The sequence below is a fragment of the Pimephales promelas genome, chromosome 7 (assembly GCF_988280905.1).
Source record: "Pimephales promelas chromosome 7, fPimPro1.hap1.1, whole genome shotgun sequence".
In the NCBI taxonomy this organism is placed as follows: Eukaryota; Metazoa; Chordata; class Actinopteri; order Cypriniformes; family Leuciscidae; genus Pimephales; species Pimephales promelas.
In genome coordinates this window covers 30839699-30861944 of record NC_142775.1, presented here as the reverse complement: position 1 = coordinate 30861944, position 22246 = coordinate 30839699, and the positions used below count along the sequence as shown (strand labels likewise).

At 36.9% G+C, this 22246-nt stretch overlaps 1 protein-coding gene across 2 annotated transcripts in view; it reads left to right on the top strand.

Annotated features, from left to right (window-relative positions):
- Positions 1-22246, top strand: part of uxs1 (UDP-glucuronate decarboxylase 1) — a 59299-nt gene that overhangs the window by 27850 nt on the left and 9203 nt on the right. For both annotated transcript variants that reach the window (XM_039655806.2, XM_089133328.1), the window contains exons 9-11: positions 3843-3964; positions 19092-19211; positions 21341-21384. In XM_039655806.2, the coding sequence (XP_039511740.1) occupies positions 3843-3964; positions 19092-19211; positions 21341-21384 (286 nt within the window). The remainder of the gene's footprint in view (positions 1-3842; positions 3965-19091; positions 19212-21340; positions 21385-22246) is intronic.

Here is a 22246-nt window from a genome sequence, read left to right as displayed (position 1 = left end):
GACAGTACTAAATATGTGTGAACCTGGTTGTAGGTATCAGAGACCTGTAGTCAAGCAGTTTTAGCACATTAGGCATATGGCTTTAGGTATATGAGTTGAGATCAAAGGCTAAAAGAGACAGGGATGAAGTGCTTCAGTTTGAGAGTGCATGAGTCTGGGATTTGAAAAGATTTTGGTAATGTGGGATTCTATGGCTGTTCTCTGTAATAATAAAGAACCCTGATCCCAGTTGTGAAGCATGGTGATTTAAGTGATGTAGTGGAAGCTTCTTTGAGTTCATCTTGAATTGTCACAACACAAGTAATTTGTCCTAAAAGGAAATGAAACATTTTTGCCATGTCAATTAATTAAACAGTTCCCCTTAACTGAGCAACAATAACACATGCTGACGATTACCTAATGTGACCCGTCTAACCACACCTTCTCTGTGTGATCTCTTTGAGTATATTTACTTTTTTTTTGAACAACTGAGAAACTGCAATTGATCTTCAGCATTTTGATGTTTGGATAATCAGCTCATTTGGGAATTAGGAATCTCTATCCAAGAGAGAAATAAAGCTTACCAGTAATTAATAGGGCTAGGCATTGACACAAATGTCATGATTCAATTCAGTTTCACAAGTATTCGATTCAATTCCAATATCAGTTCATTTGTGTATATATTATATTATATTATATTATCGAGTAAAAAATATACATGTATATCAAAGAAATAAATCTCTTTCAACGAATGCTGTAAACTATTTAGGGCTCCCTGTCAGTTGGTACATTACTATATTAAAGGTTAAAATTAACAATTTTTTTGTACATTAATTTTAATTGCACAAAGAATGTAGTTTTTGTTTTTGCAGTTTTGTTTGTTTTTGTAGTTTGTTGTAAAAAAAAAAGTATTAGTGCAACTTTCATGAAGTAAAATCATTACTTCAACTGCAGTATTGCGCAGTGATGAATAGAACCGGTGAAGCGGTCACAGCCGTGTTTTATTATGAATCAAGGATTGGAACTAACCGTTTTATAAGTGCAGTTAATGTTTTGTTTGTTTGTCTTGCTGATTTTTTTTTCCTGTGTTCTCTCTTGCAAATGCCATTTATCACATGCAAGAAAATAAACCATTATCACTAGAAAGTGACAATGACATCAATTTATTTGTTGTGCTATTGATTGCCTTCAAACTGCTTAAAAGTTACTGTTTTTCATGATGGCTGCTTTAAAGGATTGTTTGTTTGAATGTGCAAAAAAATGATCTTGCTTTAGCTAGGGTTATTGCTCAAGCCTTCAAAATATGCATTTTTAATGAGCCAAGAACACTGAATTGCATTGGAATCCAAGAACCACTCTTTTACTCTGAATGGCAGTTGTTTTGAGAACATAAACATACTTTATTGAGGGAATTACATAATGTTAATATAAACTATTATAATATTAATTAACTTAACAGACTGATCATTAAAAATGATTTCTTCTCACAGAGTTAATTGATTGACCAAAATTGGCAACATAATTTCTTAATCTACACAGCTGCATCAATAACAACTTCTGTGATGGCTCCGCAACTTACCTTTCATTTTGATGTGGACAAATTTGTTTGCAGTTTTCCCAGCCTTATTTTAAATTATTGCAGTGCTCCATTTTTTAATCTTAATGGTTGTGTCCAAGCCAAGGGTGTTCATTACCAAGCTTGATTATGGATCACGGTGCTCTTACCACTGGGTTTCCACCATTATTCTTCTGATTATTTGTAACTGTAAAATTGTAATAATTGTTTTGAAATAATAATTATTTGAAAATAGAAAATTATATCATTGGAATCACAAAAAAGTGCTTTATTCACCATAAAACATGGCTATAGCTGTGCTTTATTCACAATAAAACACGGCTATGACCGCTTCACCCAATGGTTCTATTTGTCACTGCGCAACACCCTTAGCATACACCCGTATCAACATAAACAAAGAAAAAAACTTAAGAATTAAAAGGCTGAGCCCCAACTAAAGAGAACCACATCGAATATCACCACAGTGGAGCCGATTGAAATGAGACAAATAAGTAATACATGCACAATAAATGGAGATGTTCAAATAAATTTAAATAAACAGCAATGAAATAAATGTGTCCTGTTAGGCAGCATTCTAGCAACTAACATTAATAATTAATAACATTAATAATAGATTAAAGGCTTATCAAAATATGTGCCCTTGTGTTTTTATTTTATTTAGTAAGGTTTATTTATAAGTGCAGAGAGAAAATCATGTAATAAATGAAAAATTAATGTTTTCTCATGCTGAGAGATAAGCTATATTTGTGTGAGTAAATATCACACATTGTGTTGTAAAAAAAAACAAATTTGAGAACGGTTCGTTGTTTTTATTTGAGCTTTCATGCATATTACACATTACATGTTGTTGTTGGGACTATTTTTTTTTTCTTGTGGTTGGAAGGCTTTTAGAGATTTTACTTCATGAAAGTTGCACTAATACATATTTTTTTAACCACAATATTTGTATTGTGTGGTAACTGTTTTCTGCTTTGCGTCGTTTCTAACTACGCCCTTCAGCCGTGACTTATTCACGATACAGCACACCATCTCATACCTCATTGCTCTATTAACTTCATATAGGATGTGTTTGGCCGAGTTTATTAACACATAGCTAAGAAGGTTTTCATTCACTCTTCATTGTCTGCTCGTACTCATTTTTGAGATCTATCAATACTTGAATGGAAAAATTGACAAAAAAGCACATCCTTAGTACTTAGTGTCTCCTCTAAAGGCCATCAGGAATTCACAGAACCATAATTGCATGTGTTGCACAAGCACAGAGCACTGACTTAATGAACAGTGTGCGGTGTGGAAGATTCCTCAGAACTATCACAGCTGTGTACTGCAATCTGATCTAAGAGGCTGTTTCACAGCAATCACCATATGCATTAGTCTGACATAATCTCAGTAATTATTATAGTAGTAGTGTCTTTAAGAGCCACTTAAAGCCTTTAAGGTTCTTCCAATTATCTAGCTTGAGAGCATGACATAGCTCTCTTTATTTTGTCAATTGATCATCAGCATTAAATTTGAATGTTAGTCCATTATGACTGACCTAGATCAAATGTTTTGAAACTTTTTTTTAAAATTAATTTATTTGTGGATTGTTCTACAGTATGGCCAAACAAATGCATTTAGACGGTTTATAAAAATGTCAAAATTGTTTGTAAAAGGTTTCTTCTCCCAGAAATGTAAATTTAAATATGTATTTCAGATGTATCATGTTGACTATGTATGATTTAGTAATGTACTTTTTTTTAACCCTCTGGTGTTTTTTTTTTTTTTTTACCGGATTTTTCTTTGTTCTAAAATGGTATGAAACTCATTGACACTTGTGGCAGTTGCTATGTGACCCCAATATTTTTTATTTTATTTTATTTTTATTTATTTTTTGTGAATAAGAACAAAAACTAAATGTTCATAAAAAAATGTCACACTTGTGTTATTATAGGAATATAGGAAATTGAGAAATAGAAACAATATGAAAAAAAGGGAGGAATTGGGTTACAAAGAAAGTTCCATTTCAGTTACAAGTGTGACTCCCAACTGAACCAATACCAGAGGGTTAAATGTATTTACCGCAAAGTGCTCAAGTTTGTAGTATCACAAAAATATTTTTAATTAACAACATTTTGGTCAAATGCGAAGGATTTATAGTTAAGATTTGAATTTCATCACTTATCCCTCTTTGCATTTTAAATATTTTTGAATATATTTAAAAAATTGACCCACTTACTTCAGAACACATATTCAGCCATCCATAGGGTGGTGTATCTTATATTTCTGTGTTTGTGTCATCTGCTAGACCCAGAGGTGCACCCCCAGAATGAAGAGTACTGGGGTCATGTGAATCCTATTGGTCCCCGGGCCTGTTATGACGAGGGAAAGCGTGTTGCTGAGACGATGTGCTATGCCTACATGAAACAGGTAGGAGTGAAATTGAGAAAAATGACTAATGACTCCATGACTAATACAAGATGATGACGAGACGACTCCAAGGTCATTAAACAATGTCTGTGACTATATCAGCATGCAAAGCATTTGATGGAAAAGGACAAGGCTAAAGGATATATATATATATATATATATATATATATATATATATATATATATATAACATTAATGTCATTTGGAATTTCTAGTGCTGGGTGGTATGACCAAAAAATCATATCACTGTATTTTTAAAAAATTATACCCGTTTCATGGTATATGATGATTTTTTTTTTTTTTTTTTTTTTTTTTTTTCAAGCATGACTGGGTGTTAACCACATATTTTGACTGACAGAGATAGGAAATACTGCTGTAGATTCACTTTGAATGGGCTATTTTACTGTCATGAGTGAATAATGTAGAAACATTCACACTAGTATTAATATAGGTTTGCAAGGCTGTTTACAAAGAGGTGCCAGGCCAGCAGGAGGCGCTTTAGGAGAGGCAGAAACAGTTTCCCTGGTAACTGCAGTACACAAAGCAGTGCAGCTTCTCACAAACACTGCTTTATTGGATAAATATAAAAAGAAAGATTCAATTGAAATAACATGAAAAACTTTTCTAAAGACTGTCAGTTCATTTCAGATACATTCATACAAAAACACCTGTTTTGACTTTGAAAGGAGCTGTGCTCATGTTTATTTAACGATGTCAATGCCAACCATAAATAGATTTTACATAAGGCTGTGTTGATTTTGTGAACTAATGTATGGGAAACACTGTAATACAATTTGACAACTATCAATAAATAATAGTTTAACCTATCCTTCTTCACCATCACACTTATATTTGGGGTCTTTAAGCACACACACACACACATATATATATATATATATATAAGTGATTTTTCGCAAATTCATCTAAAAGCACCAAATATATAGTCATAATTTAGTCATAAATTATATATTTACTCATAATTTTCGTTGACGAAAGCAACAGTAATGGGCAGCTTGGGAGGCAACACCAGATCTCACAGAATCCCTGGTTACCCTCACCTTGGAGCTTGAACAGATCAGCAATGACGTCTATGTCCAAAGACTAGAACGTATGGCAGTCATCATTTACAGCAAGAGCTATGGTTCCAGCCGCGTGGATAAAGCTAGACATCACCTTTTCTCGAATGGTACCAAGTCTATCGAGAACCTGCCTCCTACCCAAGCTGCACTGATTCAGCACATATCCCAGAGTTCAATACATGGGGATGGTATCGGGACTCTACGAGCAAGATTTGGGACCTTACTGGACTTATCTTGGAGACGCCAGTAAAGCCTACCATTCTCCTCCACTGTGGCTGCAAGACAGCATGTTGAGGGCACTGCAAGTGCTGTAAAGCTGTAGTTCGTTGCACTTCTATATTTGCATGTGAGGGTGCTTGTATAAACAATGATGGTGGAGACGATGAGAGATCCGGTGATTGTGAGTGATCATGATAATTCAGGTGTGACCATAAGAATTCACTGTTGTTTTCTTTTTTATGTTATTGCTGTTTTATTATGCTAAGCAAACCTTTAAGAGTTTTAGATAAATTGACGATATTATCCTTTTATAAATTTGAAATAATATAAATATTGCCTTGCAATAATAGTCTTGTTCTTTCTCATATGATTGCACTTTGAAATGTATTCATCTGAAAAGCATTTCACTTTTATAAGGAAATGAATCATCATTGAGAATAACCTTCAAAGTTGTGGTTAGTAAAAGGGTTTTCAACCACAGTCTTGAAAAGAATACAGGTTCCAGACTTACACAAGCATAAATATAAATATGCCAGTGGACTTAAAAGCATTCTAGCATGGAATTAAAAGCATCCTAAAAAGCATTTTTGCTTCAGTCTTACCAGTCTTCTTGATATACCCAATCATAAATGTAAGTATTCCTATGGGTTTCTCATGGTCAAAAAAGGTAAATAGACATCAAGTTTGTATTTGTATCTCATCTGGCTCAAAAGCTACAGCCGAATCTCTTTCAGGCGGCCATATTGGTTTTGGCCGCCATCTTGGTCTCAGGGACCATTGGCTTGGGCGCCCTGGCTAAATCATTTTAGTATGCCCTCAGCTACATCTGTGCCAAATTTGGTGCATGTAGATGAATTTGCACAAACGTTGGGGTGTAAGGCCCCATTCTACAGCCCAAAATACTTTTTTGGACAGCGGCCATATTGGAATTGGAGGATCAAGGGTTCCCAGATACTAGGTCATAAATATAAACAAACATTCCTATCTGTTTTCCATGATCAATAAAGCTGGAAAACATATAAAGTTTGTATTTGTAATGTGGTTCAAACGTTATAACCAGAATCCTTTTCGGGCATAGGCCATATTGGATTTGGCCGCCATCTTGGCCCCGAGGGTCGCTGGCTCCGGCACCCTAGCTAAATCATTTCAGTATGAGAGCTACATATGTGCCAAATATGGTGCTTTTAGATAAATTTGTGTGAAAATGTGCGTAAGGCATCCAACTATTAGTAACGGATACAGCTGTGCAAGCGACCCCTCCCCTCTCAAACCGTGTTGTGCCGCGTTATGATCATTGTTAAAGGGACATACACCGGTATTATAATAATTTTATATTATTATATTAAAAAAATCATCTCATAACAAAAATAAACCACATATTCGGTATGAACCAGTATTCCACCCAGCACTAGGAAGTACTATTAGGAATTTCACCTTTTTAATTTTTCTGAGAAGTTTCTTGTGTTACTAGTTTTAATAATGTAGAGAGTGTTCATTTATGTGATAAAAAGCATATAATAAATCAGGAAAGTGGATGATAAACCGTGAGTATGGATTGACATTCCCTTCATTTTTGTTTATAGGTGAATGTGCAATAATTCTGATGATATGTAAAAATACATTTCCCAAATGACATTAATTGTCACTTATAATTTTGAACAAAAGCAGGACTTATATGTGACATTTTAGTGTCTAAATCAGCCACCTAAAACTTGACTAAAAAAAGGACAGGTACATTTGACACAGGGTAAGACTAAATTTAAAAATAGCTAACGAAATTAACAGTCACAACTGGATTTCTGCACTTGATTTATTTTTATTTTTTTCCCACTCTGCTCTTTGGGTGTATTAATGTAGAGGATTAGCCGCCTGGGCGTTTGTGCTGAAAAATGTGCCATCCCATTCTTATTCTAGTCTGATCTGTTCTTTGCTTTTGCATTCTTACCCGAGCAGCACACCATAGAAGTAGACGTATTGTCTAAGAGCCAATTCAGAGGAAGAAGCTAAGAACTTGAAATAATGATACAAGAATTGCAGCTATTGGTTGTATATCAAAGGGCTAGCATTTCAATGCTTGGAGGACTGACAAATTTTATGTGGAAAAAAATAATAGAGCTTGGCAACAGTAGCACGCTTAGCTGAAAAACTGAATGTGAAACATAAATGATGAGCCAAACCATTTGCAGCATTTTTAGCTATTGTTATTCAGCAAGCATTCGTATGCACAAATTTGTGTGGGAAGTGTACATGTGAATGTTCATGATTGTTCAGAAAAATCATGATTCACTGATTATTTTTGTACTAAAATGTGTTCTACATTCACAAAACAAAAGTAGGAGTAACTACACTCAAGCAAAAATCACACAGGTGACATATAAATCTGTTAAGATTACATTTTATATATAGATATTTCATCTTAAAGGGGTCATATAATGGTACATGCACTTTTCAAGTTGATTGTACTGAAATGTGTGTTGGCAGTGCCTTTACACAACCATCATACAATGATAAAAATACATCCAGTGTTTTTGTTTTAATCTCCTAATCTAATGTTTTTCCCATTCTCAAATCGAGCCGTTCGACCGTGTGACGTCGCACGGTCAGACGCCCCTCTCACGATTGTTGATTGATAACAGCGTTTCAACACAGACATAGTCTGTCGTAGTGTTGCTTTCGTCAACGAAAATTATGACGAAATATCATCGTCAACGAACCTTTATCACGTGACGAAAACGAGACGAGACGCAACGTAAATGCTGGTCGTGTGACGATGACTATAACTAAATGTATAATGCAATAACGTTGACGAATAAAAACGAGACTAAATGTGGTTTACAAAAATAAAAACTATGCTAAAATGTCTCTTCATTTTCGTTGACCAAAACGAGACTAGCCGAAATGTTTTTTAACGTTAGATTGTCTCGTTTAGCCTACTTGCATTATTAGTATGCAGCATTTCTATTTCCTGTGTCACTTCAGGGGCTGCATTAGATCGCACTGTGCAAACGCATGCGACTTCAGATCCTCAAGCCCCACTCGCGGCATTATTTAGAAGAAGCAGTTGCGTGAGTTACAGCTGTTTCACACACACTCCGTGTGTAGCGTGTATGCGGTTCGTGTTGCAGTGTGTATGCAGGAGCAGCGTGCGTTATTGCTTTCACATGTGCTGCGTTTGCAGTGCGCAACTGATCTACGGCTGTACCACAAGCACAACATTTATTCTCTATTTTTTATTTCAAATCAGTATTTTAGCCTACATCCATTGTGTCACGTTGTTGAGGTACTGTGTAGATTTCTGCTTTGCTGTTATGCACGCACCCGTCCTAGAGCGCGCGGTATGAGCGCTAATCTATAACTGTTATAACTGTAACATGGGTGCGGGAAACATACGCACTGCAACTGGAGTATGTGTGAAACAGGCGTTAGCACACAACGACAACAAACAAAGTTAAGTCTGACAGAGAGAAAGGGATTCATCTTTGGGAGAAAAAGAAGAAATGACATTTGGAAAAACTTTCATTTCATCATGTGTGTAGGCTACTAACATGTTTGGTTGGTAAAATAAATATGTTGTAAATTAAATTCAGAGCGTCTTCCTGGATGTATTCTTGAGTCTATAAGCTAACAATAATATAAGAAGAAAACTATAAGAAGATATTGTTTGAAATGGGTTTGGCTAAAATAAAAAAAATTGGTTTTGTATAGGCTAGCCTACTACTAGGTAGGCTTCTTATACATTGACTGGGTTAAATAGAATTGCCTACTAAAAAGAGACTAAAATAAAATTTTCATTGACTAAAACTAGACTAAAATGGCATCAGTTTCCGTCGACTAAAACTAGACTAAAATGTCATCAGTTTTCGTCGACTAAAACTAGACTAGACTAAAAAGAGTATGAAGGTGACTAAAACTAACAAAAACTAAAATGTCAGCTTGACACAAAGACTAGACTAAAACTAAAATTAAAACAGGCCGCCAAAAACAACACTAGTCTGTCGTCATAGTCCACCGTTGTTGATGCGCTGGAGCAGAATGGCGTCTAAGCGATTGTGGTGTTCTGTTCTTGGGTGTGATAACGAACACAGTCATTTTGATGTCCCTAAACCGAACCGCTAAAGACATAGTTGCTAAGTTTTTCCCACAACATTTTAGTGTCTTTCACCATTTTAGAGTTTTCCCCACAATATCCCCACAAACGTCAATGCTTTCATGTTTGCGCAAATAATTTCTCACCAGACTGCTTTATAAATGAGAATAAGCATGAAGCTGCTCCTGAAAAAATAATCGGTACCAACTATTCATGTTCTTGCTACACCTCCAGAAAAAGTAAGTATTAAGTTTTATTAACCTTGATATTAACGTTAATCTTTGCAAATCGCTTGCACACTTCACGATGAAAACGGCTTAGGTTTACACTCAGGGTACACATGTTTTCTATGTACGACGTTCACAATATAATTCATAATCTCATGTTTATAATGAACAACGCGTTATGGTTATTGTGTTATTACGAACTGAATACATCAGTAAACACTAGTGCTGCCACTAGCGACTAATTTTCGAACAACTACTGTAATCTTTCAACAAATTTTTCGATTAGTCGACTAATCTAAACGACTAACGCACAGACTGGAGAGGTGAATTACAGTGAGCCGTTAGAGACGGGACACCAAAAATAAATAGGCGGCCAATTTTAAAATGACACATTGACTAAAAAAATTGATTAATCGATTAATTTGTATGGTTGATTACGCTCACTAAGTCGAATAATCGCGGCAGCCCTAGTAAACGCATATCGTTCGTACATCTCAATTAGTTACTCTAACGTTATCCTGCCAGTACATACAAAGATAGATCAAAGTGACATTGTTAACCAACCATTCAGATACTTCCTGTTCAAGCCTTAATTGGTGAACTTCTTTGCGGCCGTCATCTTGTTCAGGGTCCGACTCCGGTTTAAACTGATTGCAAACTGGTTGCACAGATGTATCCGAGACTCCTGCTGCCATTCTTTCTCCAAAACATACCCTCAACTGTTGTCAAGGCAACACTCAACATGCGTTGAGTCAAAACGCCTGCAGAACAGAGGGGCGTTTTCAGTGCATAAGCCTTACAATTATCATTTAAAGGTATATGCACTGAAACGGCGTGCTGAGTGTTTTTAAATAAAGTATATTGCAAACTTTTCATTTAGACCCTAAAGAATCACATTAACTTGTATGAAAATGACATTATATGACCCCTTTAAATATGTTATTATACACACAGTAAAATAGTAAGAAAATCTTTGTAATAACTTGATCTGTATAACAACACAGATATGCAAACAGCTGGTGAAAGGAATGTCTGTTTTGATGATGACACACCTGGCATTGCTTGAGGATCTTGCTGCGCGTGCTCTCAACCAGGGAAGAGTGCATCTTTAGAGAGCGTCACATAGTTACAGACTGACGAAAGACTGTAAAGGAAAGGTTGTGCGGAAAGCCCTTATACCAGGGGTGTTTAAATCTTGCCTGTGGTCCGGGAATGAATGTGAAACAGCCTGCAGCTTATCTATTAAAATATATGGTCCACCACACATAATTTTTAAATTAAACTTTGACACTTCAAATCACAATTTGGACCCTTTTCGCACTGTTCTGATATGAATTATATAAATTCGCAGTTGCTAGTTATAAAGTCAGAATTGCTAGATATAAACTCACAATTGCGAGTTATAAAGTCATAATTGTGTGTTATAAAGTCAAAATACCAAAAACCATGTTTGGTGTATGGATACTCACTTGTACATTTTGCACATTGTGAACAAGTAAAAGTTATATAGCTAGTGTACCTTTAAAATGGATTAGTATTAGATGCAAAATTAAACTGCCTATTGCTTACTTTTAAAGAGCTAAACATAAAAAAATAAGTTCATACTTCGGACAAAATTAAGTCTTGCATACCTTGGGTATTATCTAAATGTTGATATCTTTGGGCTCTGAGAGACATAGGCAAGATCACAATGATCATCTGGCTCTCTGGTTCTCTGTGACAGCTTCATTTGCTGCCAGTGTCTGCTGGTTTAACATTTTGATATGATTGATTGGCACCACCCTTTGGTGCAGCTGATTTTATCTGTTTGTCTTCACTTGGTGTCACTCTCAGATTGTCTTTATCGCATTCACTGTTCCACCAGTCCACATATTGTTGCTCTACATGTCACCACACGAGAAATGCTACCTCACAAGTTTGATTTGAATATCATCAGTGATGTGTGGCATCTGGCAAATGTGGCATCTGACACTGACATTAAAAGGAAACTCGGTGACATTTGAGAAAAATAAAGTCTGTTTGACTGGAGAAAAATAAAAGTATTTTTTTTCTGTTATTTAAAGCTGTCATTTTGTTTGTTTAAAAATAATAATTTAACATACTTGGTTACCTAATATAACCTCGGTTCTCTCTAGAAGAGGGAACGAGCATTGCGTAAGTTGCTTACGCTATGGGTAAAGTCATCTTTTCTCGAGATCTGAAGCCAAAAATTATCCTTAATTTTGTATTTATTGTCAATGCTGTGCAGCAGACAATAGCAGACTTGAGTAACTGTGCTCATTGGCTGTCCTGTGGCAAATGCAGCAGCCTATCAGTGAGCCCAGCATGTTGTCATGCCCACCAAGTGGGAGTGGCCAACATATTTAAAAGAGGGGCTCAACATGCTGAACTCTGGTTTTTGTTGACTGAAGCGAATAAGCTCGTGGTGCAAACACGGCAGGTTATGCTATTCTCGTTCCCTCTTCTAGAGAGAACTATATACACCATGACATCCGTGCGTTCTCATCCTGGCTCAGCAAACATGCAACAGATTAAGCCAGGATGCACTGATTAAACGAGGTCAAGCCATGACCGTTCTGTTATCCTGGCTTTCTTAATTCTACTTTTGTGCAATACCTCTCAGGTGTTTTGACGCGTAAGCCACTGTGATAGCATCCACTATCCATCTGGACGGGCTATGTTTCGAGGCAGCGAAACCCCTGGTGTGCCCTCTAAACAAAACAAAGAGCTGCTTGGAGCGCCTAAAGGTTGCGTGTGACGTAAAACCTCTGACTGGGCACAGAAGGTTACCATCGTCCTCGCTATCGATTGCTGGCAGAGCCAATAGGGAGATGACTTGTGCTCTAAAAGGCGTGCCAATCGCTTTGGGGACTTAACCATGTCTCGGTTTTAGTATGACTTTAGAGTCATTAGGGGACCTGCCCTTGTCCAACAGCTCTTGGAGTAAGGAAAGCACCCATGTGACCTCACCAGTGCGTGGGTCCAGGCCTTTACCAGTGCACCATTCGGAAAACACTGACCATTTAGGCGCATAGAGCCGTCTCGTAGAATAGGCTCTAGACTGCGAGATTGTGTTCATGATCCCTTCTGGCAATGCAACGGGTATCCGTTGATTATCCATGCATGCAGAGACCAGCGCTCTGAATGGGGATGCCACACCGATCCACCGGACTGAGAGAGGAGATCTGTCCTCGCCAGGATCGGCCACGGGGCTATGTGCGACAGCCTCACCAGCTCTGGGAACCAGGTCTGGTTTTCCCATTGTGGGGCTACAAGAAGGATTGAGTTTCCTTGATCTTCATGATTACCAGTGATAATAGTGAGATGGGGGGGGGAGCGTAAAGTGGGCTAGAGTTCTCAACGGGCCTGAAAATTACAATCCGACCCGGCCCGGCCCGTTGGGCCAGGTTTGGACTAGAACATAGTGGCCCCTCAAGCGAGGGAGGGCAGCCAGGCTGTCAATGCTATAAAGTCCAGTTCTATGCCCAGAAAAGAAGCAGACTGGCTGGGCAGTAGCAAGCTCTTGGTCCAGTTGACCGTGAGACCCAGGCTCTCCAGGTGGCTGAGAAGCTCCACTCTGTGAGAAACGAGTTCCTCCTCTGACTGTACTGTCTAGAATCAGTCAGTCATCCAAATAGTTCAAAATTCGCATTCATTCTTGTCTCAGTCCGTGTCCGAAAGCGCGAGGGACAGCAAGCGAACTGCAGTGGAGTTTTCTGTGTTCAACACCCATTCTGAGCCGTCCTGGATAGCTTCCCATGCTTTTGCATGTAGAGCAAGGGGGCGAATGGCCTCCGGGATCCGATCACCACATACTGTGGGCTCGGAGATCTGAATCTGGGGCACGAGTGCAGCGCACGCCCTCTCGGTGCTGGGACACGACGGCTCACTTATAGCGATGGGCGGCCGATTTATACACGAGGTCCTGGTGGCTTTGGACAGGGAGCATATTGTGTAAGGAACGGGGCATGAGAATGTTGCTCGTGATTGGGCACCAGACTTACATTTGCACAGTAACCGGCAGGGTGCGACCGTGAAACAGAGTGGGCAATAGTAGGCCTGAATGAAAGGCTCATTATTATGCGTGTCTTTGTCTCTCTCGGGTGAGAATCAGCTAATTATACATGATGAGGGCTGCCCTGTTCACACCCATTCACATATTGCCTTGGCAAACAAAAAATGTTTTTCACAATATAACCCAATTCACAGTTTTATGTGAACGATTAGACATGATTATTTTCAGATCATTGTGAAGAAAAAAACTCTAGGCCACAACATCCATTAGTCAAAGGTAATGTGGACGCATATTTCGTATGTGTTTTGTGGCCTTATTTCAGAAACTTTCATTTTTAGTTTTTTCAATAACCACTCAAAAACAATATTCTCTCAAAAATACAAACATGTACATAGATGTTGCTCACATATTATGGTAGCCCTGTTTGTGCTGCTAAATATAGTAGAATTTTACCTGTGCCATTAATATGTTTATAAGCAACTGAAAAAAGCACAAATGTCAGGGCATGACAGAACATCTCAAGGACCCCAAATACACCTTGGACCCCAGAGGGTTAATATGAGATTAAATATTAACAATAGCACAAGTGCTGAATTCAGTTTACTTCCATGGCTTATTTCACTTGAACAGTCAAATACACACATTTGTCAAAATGCCCATCTTGGTGAGTATTCACGTAAACACAGTCAGTTATGTCTTAAGTAAAACTAAATAATTGGTGAAATTATCATTATATTTGATTGATGCATAAAGTCTTAAAGTTACAGCAGCCTCATGCTTGTTGGTAATGTTAATCTAACAGCAAAAGAAAAAAAAAACATTTGCTACTCTTGACTAAATATTTGTCATAGCTTTATTAAGAATCCGTAAATGTAATTCATAGAGTGCAGTTCATACTATGCACTAAAGGGTTCAAATCTGGACTCAGAACATTAGCCTAATGGACTTGTTCTCAAGCCACTTGATTGTCTTCACAGTTTGGGCAGGAGAATTGTCTTGTTTAAAAATAGCATCTGATTATTCCTTCTAAAATAACAACTTTTTATTTGTTGGAAGCAAGCCATTGTTTGTAATATCTCCTGTACTTTAAAGCATTAATTTGACTTTTCACTGGGAAGTATCTCACCAATATCAGCAGCTAGTAGTCAAACATTAGATTAGGTAGACCTAGAATTTGACTGGTCTCATTTACTCCCTCTCATAGCTATTGCTTTCCTGCACTATGGGGTACTATGGGCCACAACTACACTCCTCCTTTCTATAATTATCTGTCCACTTAACATCTGTGTCTGAGGCAAAATCATTGGGCTGGTGGTGGTGCAATCATTCATGCTCAAAGAAGACTTAATCTTTAGTCTATTCACTCTAGAAATGATATGCTTCCTTCCATCTATAGCAGTTGACTTCCCTATTCATCTTATTGCTCTTTTCTTTTCTGACTACAGACAGACGTTGTTCTTCTATGACCACACATTAACACTCATTTGTGATTGGAGTAAGATTTATAAATTAAATCTCTTACTTTCACCCTTTCAAAAGCACTTATCAAAGTAGTTATGTATACATTATTTAAATGGATAAATCCATTCAAATATTTATCTAGATATTTCATTTATGCTCAGTGGACATGTGGTATGGTAGTGTTAATTATTGCTTATGCTGTTCACTAGGGCTACTAGGGCTTTTTAAAAATGTGATAACTTTGTTAAATAATGCAAAATGTGGTATGTAAGATGATAATGATTTGAGTGTGTAAATTAAATTTATATTTAAAAATATTTCTAAAAAACTGAAAACAATATAACCAATGTACATCATCATAATATGGGGGTCCGTGTTTTTTTGGTTATTTTTTGGTCATGTTTTTATTTTCATTTTCATCACACTTTCACCAAATGAAAACATAATAAAAACAAAATGGATAAACAGCTTGACTATTCCATCTCTACATGGGAGGGAATTAAACGCCCCCTTCCACTGATTGGTCAACCAAACATAAAATTGTCCCGTCATCAGTTGTGGATGACAATAAATTCTATTAATGATATTAACATGAGTAGTTAATTAAAACGGGTGGATTATGTGAAAAATTAAAGGTTTCTTTGTTTTCCTGAAAAAATAAGAATTCGGCTTGATTTTTAGTTTATACATTCAGTGGTATAAAATTAATAAACATCTTAAAATATTCAACCTTTGCATGGGCTGGAATAACTAAACCATCATCAGTTGTTCCTCAGTTCCACGCAACAATAATAGTCATCCGCTGCTACAGTTGTAAGGATTCTTAAAGCGTTCATTGCAACTACATTTTCTCATCAAACAACCAAAGCAAACGAATGGCTCGACATAAACCGTCCTGGGGCAGAGCCTAGACAAGTCTGTTTTCTGGGTGGGTATAATTTTGGCAACCAATGCATTATTAGTATATCTCATAAATATTAATTTACTTCCCATCTGCTCCCACAAATACTCCCTAGCCTATATCTTTGGCACATCGCCTGTTTTATTAATCTGAAAAACTATCAAAATCTGTGTGGTAAAGCTGCGTGACGCACTGAGCAGCATGAGGTTAATGTATTTATATTTTAGTGAAGTGCAGACGATTATACAGCCAACTTCATCTAATCTCAGACTAGATTACTACGAGAGTACCGGTTTGTTGATTGTCTTGCATAAGTCATCGGTAGTGCACACACACGCACACACAACACAGTTTTCATAACTTTTCGAAATATTGAAATCATTCAGTTATGTCAAGCTTTTGCAATATGCATATCATGATTTCTATATATGTGGTATTCTGATCATTTCAATATATTGTGCTACTCTTCTCATTTGTAAGTTACTGGGGAAAAGTGTCTGCTTAAGGAATTGCAGTGACAGAGTGAAAGCCGTGGCTACAATTATGTCAAAAGCATGTGCGATATGCTCTGACAGCATTGTGTTATTACCAAGAACACACCACATCACATGATGTGTGTGCACTTGATATTTTTAGTTGGCGTGGTTATCCTGGTCCACTCTGTAGATATTTGATATGTGGTTTAATCTCCTTACTTCTTTGTTGTCTCATCTCGATCCCTCACATTTATAAATGTATTAAAATTAGGTTTTGTAAAACACTGATCTGTCACCTTTAACCTCTGTCTGTGTCTTTCTTTCTAAATTACATAATTAGTCCTTTTCAGTCCCTTCTGCTGTCCCTCCTCCCATTAGATCACCATTCTTCACAAACACACAAGTTTCCGTAATTTTCCTTTAGGAGGTTCCTCCTTCTGTTGGCATTACCTGTTATTCAGCTCTGAGTTTCCACCGTCACCTCAGACATTTGCACAGGCCACTTTATTTTTTTTATTATTTATTATTATTATTTTTTTCATCAAAAGGATCAAGGTTACTCAAGTTAGCTAACATTTTAGTCACTGGCATCACACACTTGCTTCAGGCGTTGTGTCTGAACAGTGGTAACACACAGACTCATCATCGCAACTAAAGCATCCTGTGCAATCACATGATAGCCTTGCAATCAGTCTGGTGCCTTACCTTGCTAAAAAGGCGCTTATGGCTGTCCTTGTTTTGTCCTTGTGTGTTATTTTTTTTTGCCACTGATCTTTCATTTATAATGCTATTTATGAGAGTTTCCATGGTTTTATAGTATATGCCCACAGAGATAATTCTAGAACTACTGAGCCTAAAACATTCAACCATTCTTGGTAAACTCTCTATACATTTCTTACTGTACGTTGTTCCAAGGCCAGTGCTTGATGTGGACCCAAGTAAAGGCTTTACAATGACATGGACTGTGTTTACTACTGATTTCTGAAGCTAGCTATTATCATATTTTGCAGTTATAAGATGTATTGTTTTATTTGCATGCTCATATTAGAGATGTTAGTTCAGTTCATAAATGCATTATTAATAAACACTGCAACATTTCATAACAAAAGAATTGTCAATTTTGATTTCATGGTCTTAACATGGACATTCTTGTAGTTTGGGTACTGTGAATTGCTCATGGGAACAGTGGTAAGATATTCATGTTAAAATATTTTGCCCTGACCAAGCTTATTGTTCAGAGATGACTTAGTAAGCCATTCATATTTTAAATTTCCTATTCAAAAAAGTTGAAACACTGTCCCTCTGTGCTGTAGAAGGGTCCTTATGAGTCTTTGGAAAGCATTATTTTTGCAGCTCCATTGAATGAGAATGCTAGTAGTGCAGATATAATTAATCATTGACCTTTTCTTCACTTTGCTTATTGCCTCTGAACTCTCTTTTGATTATTATTTAATGTTTTAAATGTGTGTAACCGTGTGTTCTGGCCTTTTAACCATTGTGGACAATAGTGATTTGTTACTTTGTGATGGGAGACCCAGAGTGTTTTAGAGCATAAGTGGTCAACCATTTCGGACGTCCCACCACACTTTTAGTCTCGATAGGGACCTTGGGTTTTTTAATGCTTCATTTAACATCACAGCTCACATGGACTACTACACAAGTGGAACACTCAGAGTCAGATACACGGATGATTAGGTTTTGACGACGCTGATGGGGAATAACCTGATTTTCTTCTTGTAATCAAGGTTTTCTTGTGTTTGTGGCCTGTAAAAACCAGTAAAATTGGTTATTTCAGTAAGCCGAGTATAGGTAGTCATCAGTGTGGAAATGAAACACTATCTTTTGATACTCCAAACCTTTTGAACCATCTTAGAAAACTATTTGTTTTTATCATTCTACTTCAGAGAAGCAGAAATAGTAGTTCCAATGACCTTAAAGCTGCCTTAGGCTTTTACTGTTAAATTAATATAGCTGTTGAAATGGACATAGCGGCACTTTCAGCCCAAAATATATTGTGAGATTGGATGTCGGCCATTCAGAAGCACTGATATGTGCATGATGCAAAAACAAGTCTTCCCCTGTGGTGCTACTTACAGAGCTACAGGCTTTCCAGCAATGACCAACAACTTGGAAATGTTTGTGTGTGGCCATGTGGTTTTTATTTGGAGCGTTTCAAAAATTTTGACAGATGAACCAGGTAAATTTAATGATTTGTCACATTTGTTTAAAATAAGATGCCGTATGACACTGTTAAATTACAAATGGCATCCATTATGATACATACTGTGAGTGTACAGATTGATACTTATGTTTATAAAGCAACAAATAAAGCAACAGAGTAACAGACCAAATACTAATGAATTCTGAAATTCATGGACATTTACATGAATTCTTCCAAATACATGTTTTGCTTATATTTTGATTCAAACAGAAAAGAAACCAACATAGATGCATTTTCATTAGAGGCAAAAATGTGAAGGTATTGATACAAGGATCTCAAGTTATTAATACAATATCTTCAAGAAAAAGAAATATATTTTGAGCTTAATCTGCGTATAATCCAAATGTGCTGTTCACTGAATTTTGCTGCATGTTCACTGAGCAATTAACACTCGCATCCGAACTCGTGTTGATGAGGTTTGTATGTGGCTGTGTCTCGCAGGAAGGAGTGGAGGTGAGGGTGGCTCGGATATTCAATACCTTCGGGTCTCGCATGCACATGAATGACGGGCGAGTGGTCAGTAATTTCATTCTGCAGGCTTTACAGGGAGAGCCGCTGACGGTAAGACCCATTCACCTCATTAAAATTATGAACCACATGCAGTGTTAATAACACCTCATAACTCTCATTTCAAATTCACACAGACACATATGGGTGCTAATTGCATTTTCAAGTAACACTCATGTTTCTGTGTGAAGCTGAATTGAGTGGAGTAAAGTAAGAGAGTGAAAACCTTGTGAAAAACTCTACAATTAATTTCTACTGGGCATCTATACAGAATTCTTTTTTCCTATCACAAACTGTCATCTCAATCACCAACTGTTTTATGGTGAAAATGACAGTGGTGGAAATTACACTTTAAAAAAGTAATTTCATTTTAAATACCCACAATTAAGTATTTCTTCACATTTTAAGCATAATGTCATGCTATAATTCGTTTTTTATTTTTGTCCTTTCTTAGAAAGTAACGAAAAATGAATTCTTCAACTTTGCACTTTTATATCCCTGGGGAACATTTCTATATATAAATAGATTTAAAGGGCCATTTGGTAACTCTAGCCACTTATTCACCGATTTTCACTTTTCTTGTTCCATGTTTTCTCAACGAGCTCCCCCTACAGCTGTGGTGAGAATATTTCACAACACTGATGTAAATTCATTTGCGGCGCACCTCCTCCCCTTTCTACCGTAGATGCGCTCATGTGCTTTTGTTATTGTCGGATCCGGTGTGCTCATGAACAAATGAGTCCCAGACACTCCAGCTTTATTGTGTGGAGCTATGTCTACCGAGGTGGGTAATAAATTAAAACACAGTATCATTTAACATTGACATTTGCATTGACACGTACATTTTGTATTCTGTTATCAACCATAATCCATAACGGGGTGGGCAGATGAATCTAGCAAACATTACCGCTTATTCTTATCTTAGTTATAGATTAATCTACCCCCAAAAGGAACTGTAATAAAGTTTATCTTATAATTGTACAGACAAAGCTCACATGCAGTCTTTTCTAATTAAGACAGGATACATTATTGGTTACAATCAATGTTTTACATGTTATTAAAGAACACTTATAGATCATAACCAAAGTATAAACAATTTTATTGACACAGAAATGCTAGATCAGCATCTGTTTTGCAAGATTCGATGTCCTTTAGCTCTCGCCATTCTGTAGACAACCAATATTTATAGACCATTTCACAAGATGTAAACAACACTGGTCCAGAAACACTTCCTGTTTCAGTTTGTAAAGAAAAAAATCTTAAAGATGTTTGTTTAACTTTTTGATTCAGTTTTAAATGTTCTGTTGGTTGTATTTTATCCCAGCTTTTATGTAGTGTTAAAAAACTGAAAAAGGAAGTGCTTCTGGACCAGTGTTGTTTACATCTTGTGAAATGGTCTATACTTGTGCTGTCCCTCGCTCGGTCAACAGCTTTTTTCCTCTCCCTCACCTCCTCCGCCGAGTACCAGTATCCATCATCGTGTGTTCTTTTAGCTAATATTGCGCTTGAGGGGGGCGTGTGTGTTTCGAATTGCCGTAAAACAGTTTGTGTTTCTCGCTCTTTCTCGCTTCTCACGAGACTTTCTATTTCCAATTTACCGGGGCGGTAGTCTTCATGTTGTGAGGCTGGTTTTCAGCCTGAGAATGCTGGGGGGAGCGGGGAAAGTCACTATTCTCTCCAGAACTGGTTATTTTAAACATCCAAATGATTTCTAAATGGATTTATTAAATTGAAAAAAAAAGCTGCTTTAAAGGATTAGTTCACTTAAAAAAAAAAACTTTGCTGATCATTTACTCACCCCCATGTCATCCAAGATGCTCCATATAATAGACTTCAATGGTCCATTATATGTAGAAAAATCCTGGACTCAACTGAACAAAGAAAGACATGGACATCTTGGCTGACATGGGGTGAGTAAATTACCTCCAATTTCTTTTTTTCTTTTTTTTTTTTTCTTTTTTTTTTTAAGTGAACTAATCCTTTAAATCTGTTTATATATAGAAATGCTCTCCAGGGATATAAAAGTGCAAGGTTGAAGAAGCTCTGTTAAGTTATAGATTTCAAATGATTTGATTTCACATACAGATTGAATGTTCCACAGTCGCTTTGTAGCAGCTCTTGCTGCATGTGCTCTGATGACTCTGATTATAATTCTCTGTGTGTTTCTCCTGCACCTTTTTCAGGTTTACGGTTCAGGCTCTCAGACAAGAGCTTTCCAATATGTGAGGTAAGCACTAATATAAAATTAAAATAGAATTATCGCTGTGTTTTCATTTGTTTCATACCTCCCAAGAGCTCTTAGAGTATGTGTAATTGACAGTTGAAATGATGATACGTAATTACCAGTACAACAGTACAGCAAAACAAATGCTATGAAAACACAAAAACAACAAAATATAGGATACTAGCATTTTGATTGGTGAAATGAAAGCTTAAACTCCTTTAAAGAGTTTAAAGCAATATGGATTGTTTTTTTTTGTTTGTTTTTTTTAAAGCTACAGCCACAAACAAAGAATTCTGCAACACATCCATCTGTCCCTTTCCATTTCTATCCATGTTTGTCGCCTCTAGTTGTGTGTATTATTCTTTCTAATGGTATTGTGCATGTGAATGATAAGAGTAGTGAGAAAGCTCATCTGGTCTCAGTAATGTCAAAAATAGTGTGTAAATGGAATGCGTCAACAGGGGGAAAAGTATAAAAATGAGCCTGACGGCATCAGCACAGTCCTATCTTTTGTCTAAATGAATTGAACCTTGGTGAAAAACAGACGTTCCTGACCGATTGCTCCATAGCGTTTTCAAAGACGGGGTCTGCTTTTGATGGGATTACTTATGCTTTCTTGTAATTGCATTGAAGGTATTTCAAAGGCTGAAATCTGTTTTTTTTTTTTTTTTTTTTTTGGTGTCTGTGGGTTTTACGGCTGCAGTGTTTGTTTACAGACTGATGATGGAGTGGTTTGTTTGGAAGCCAGTTTATCACTTATTAATAATGTGCCAATCATCACTACCAGCATAAGTTGCACACCAGCTCATAAAGAAATGCTTGATTGACTGATGTTATGAAACGTTTAGTTGTTACGCTTTCAAAA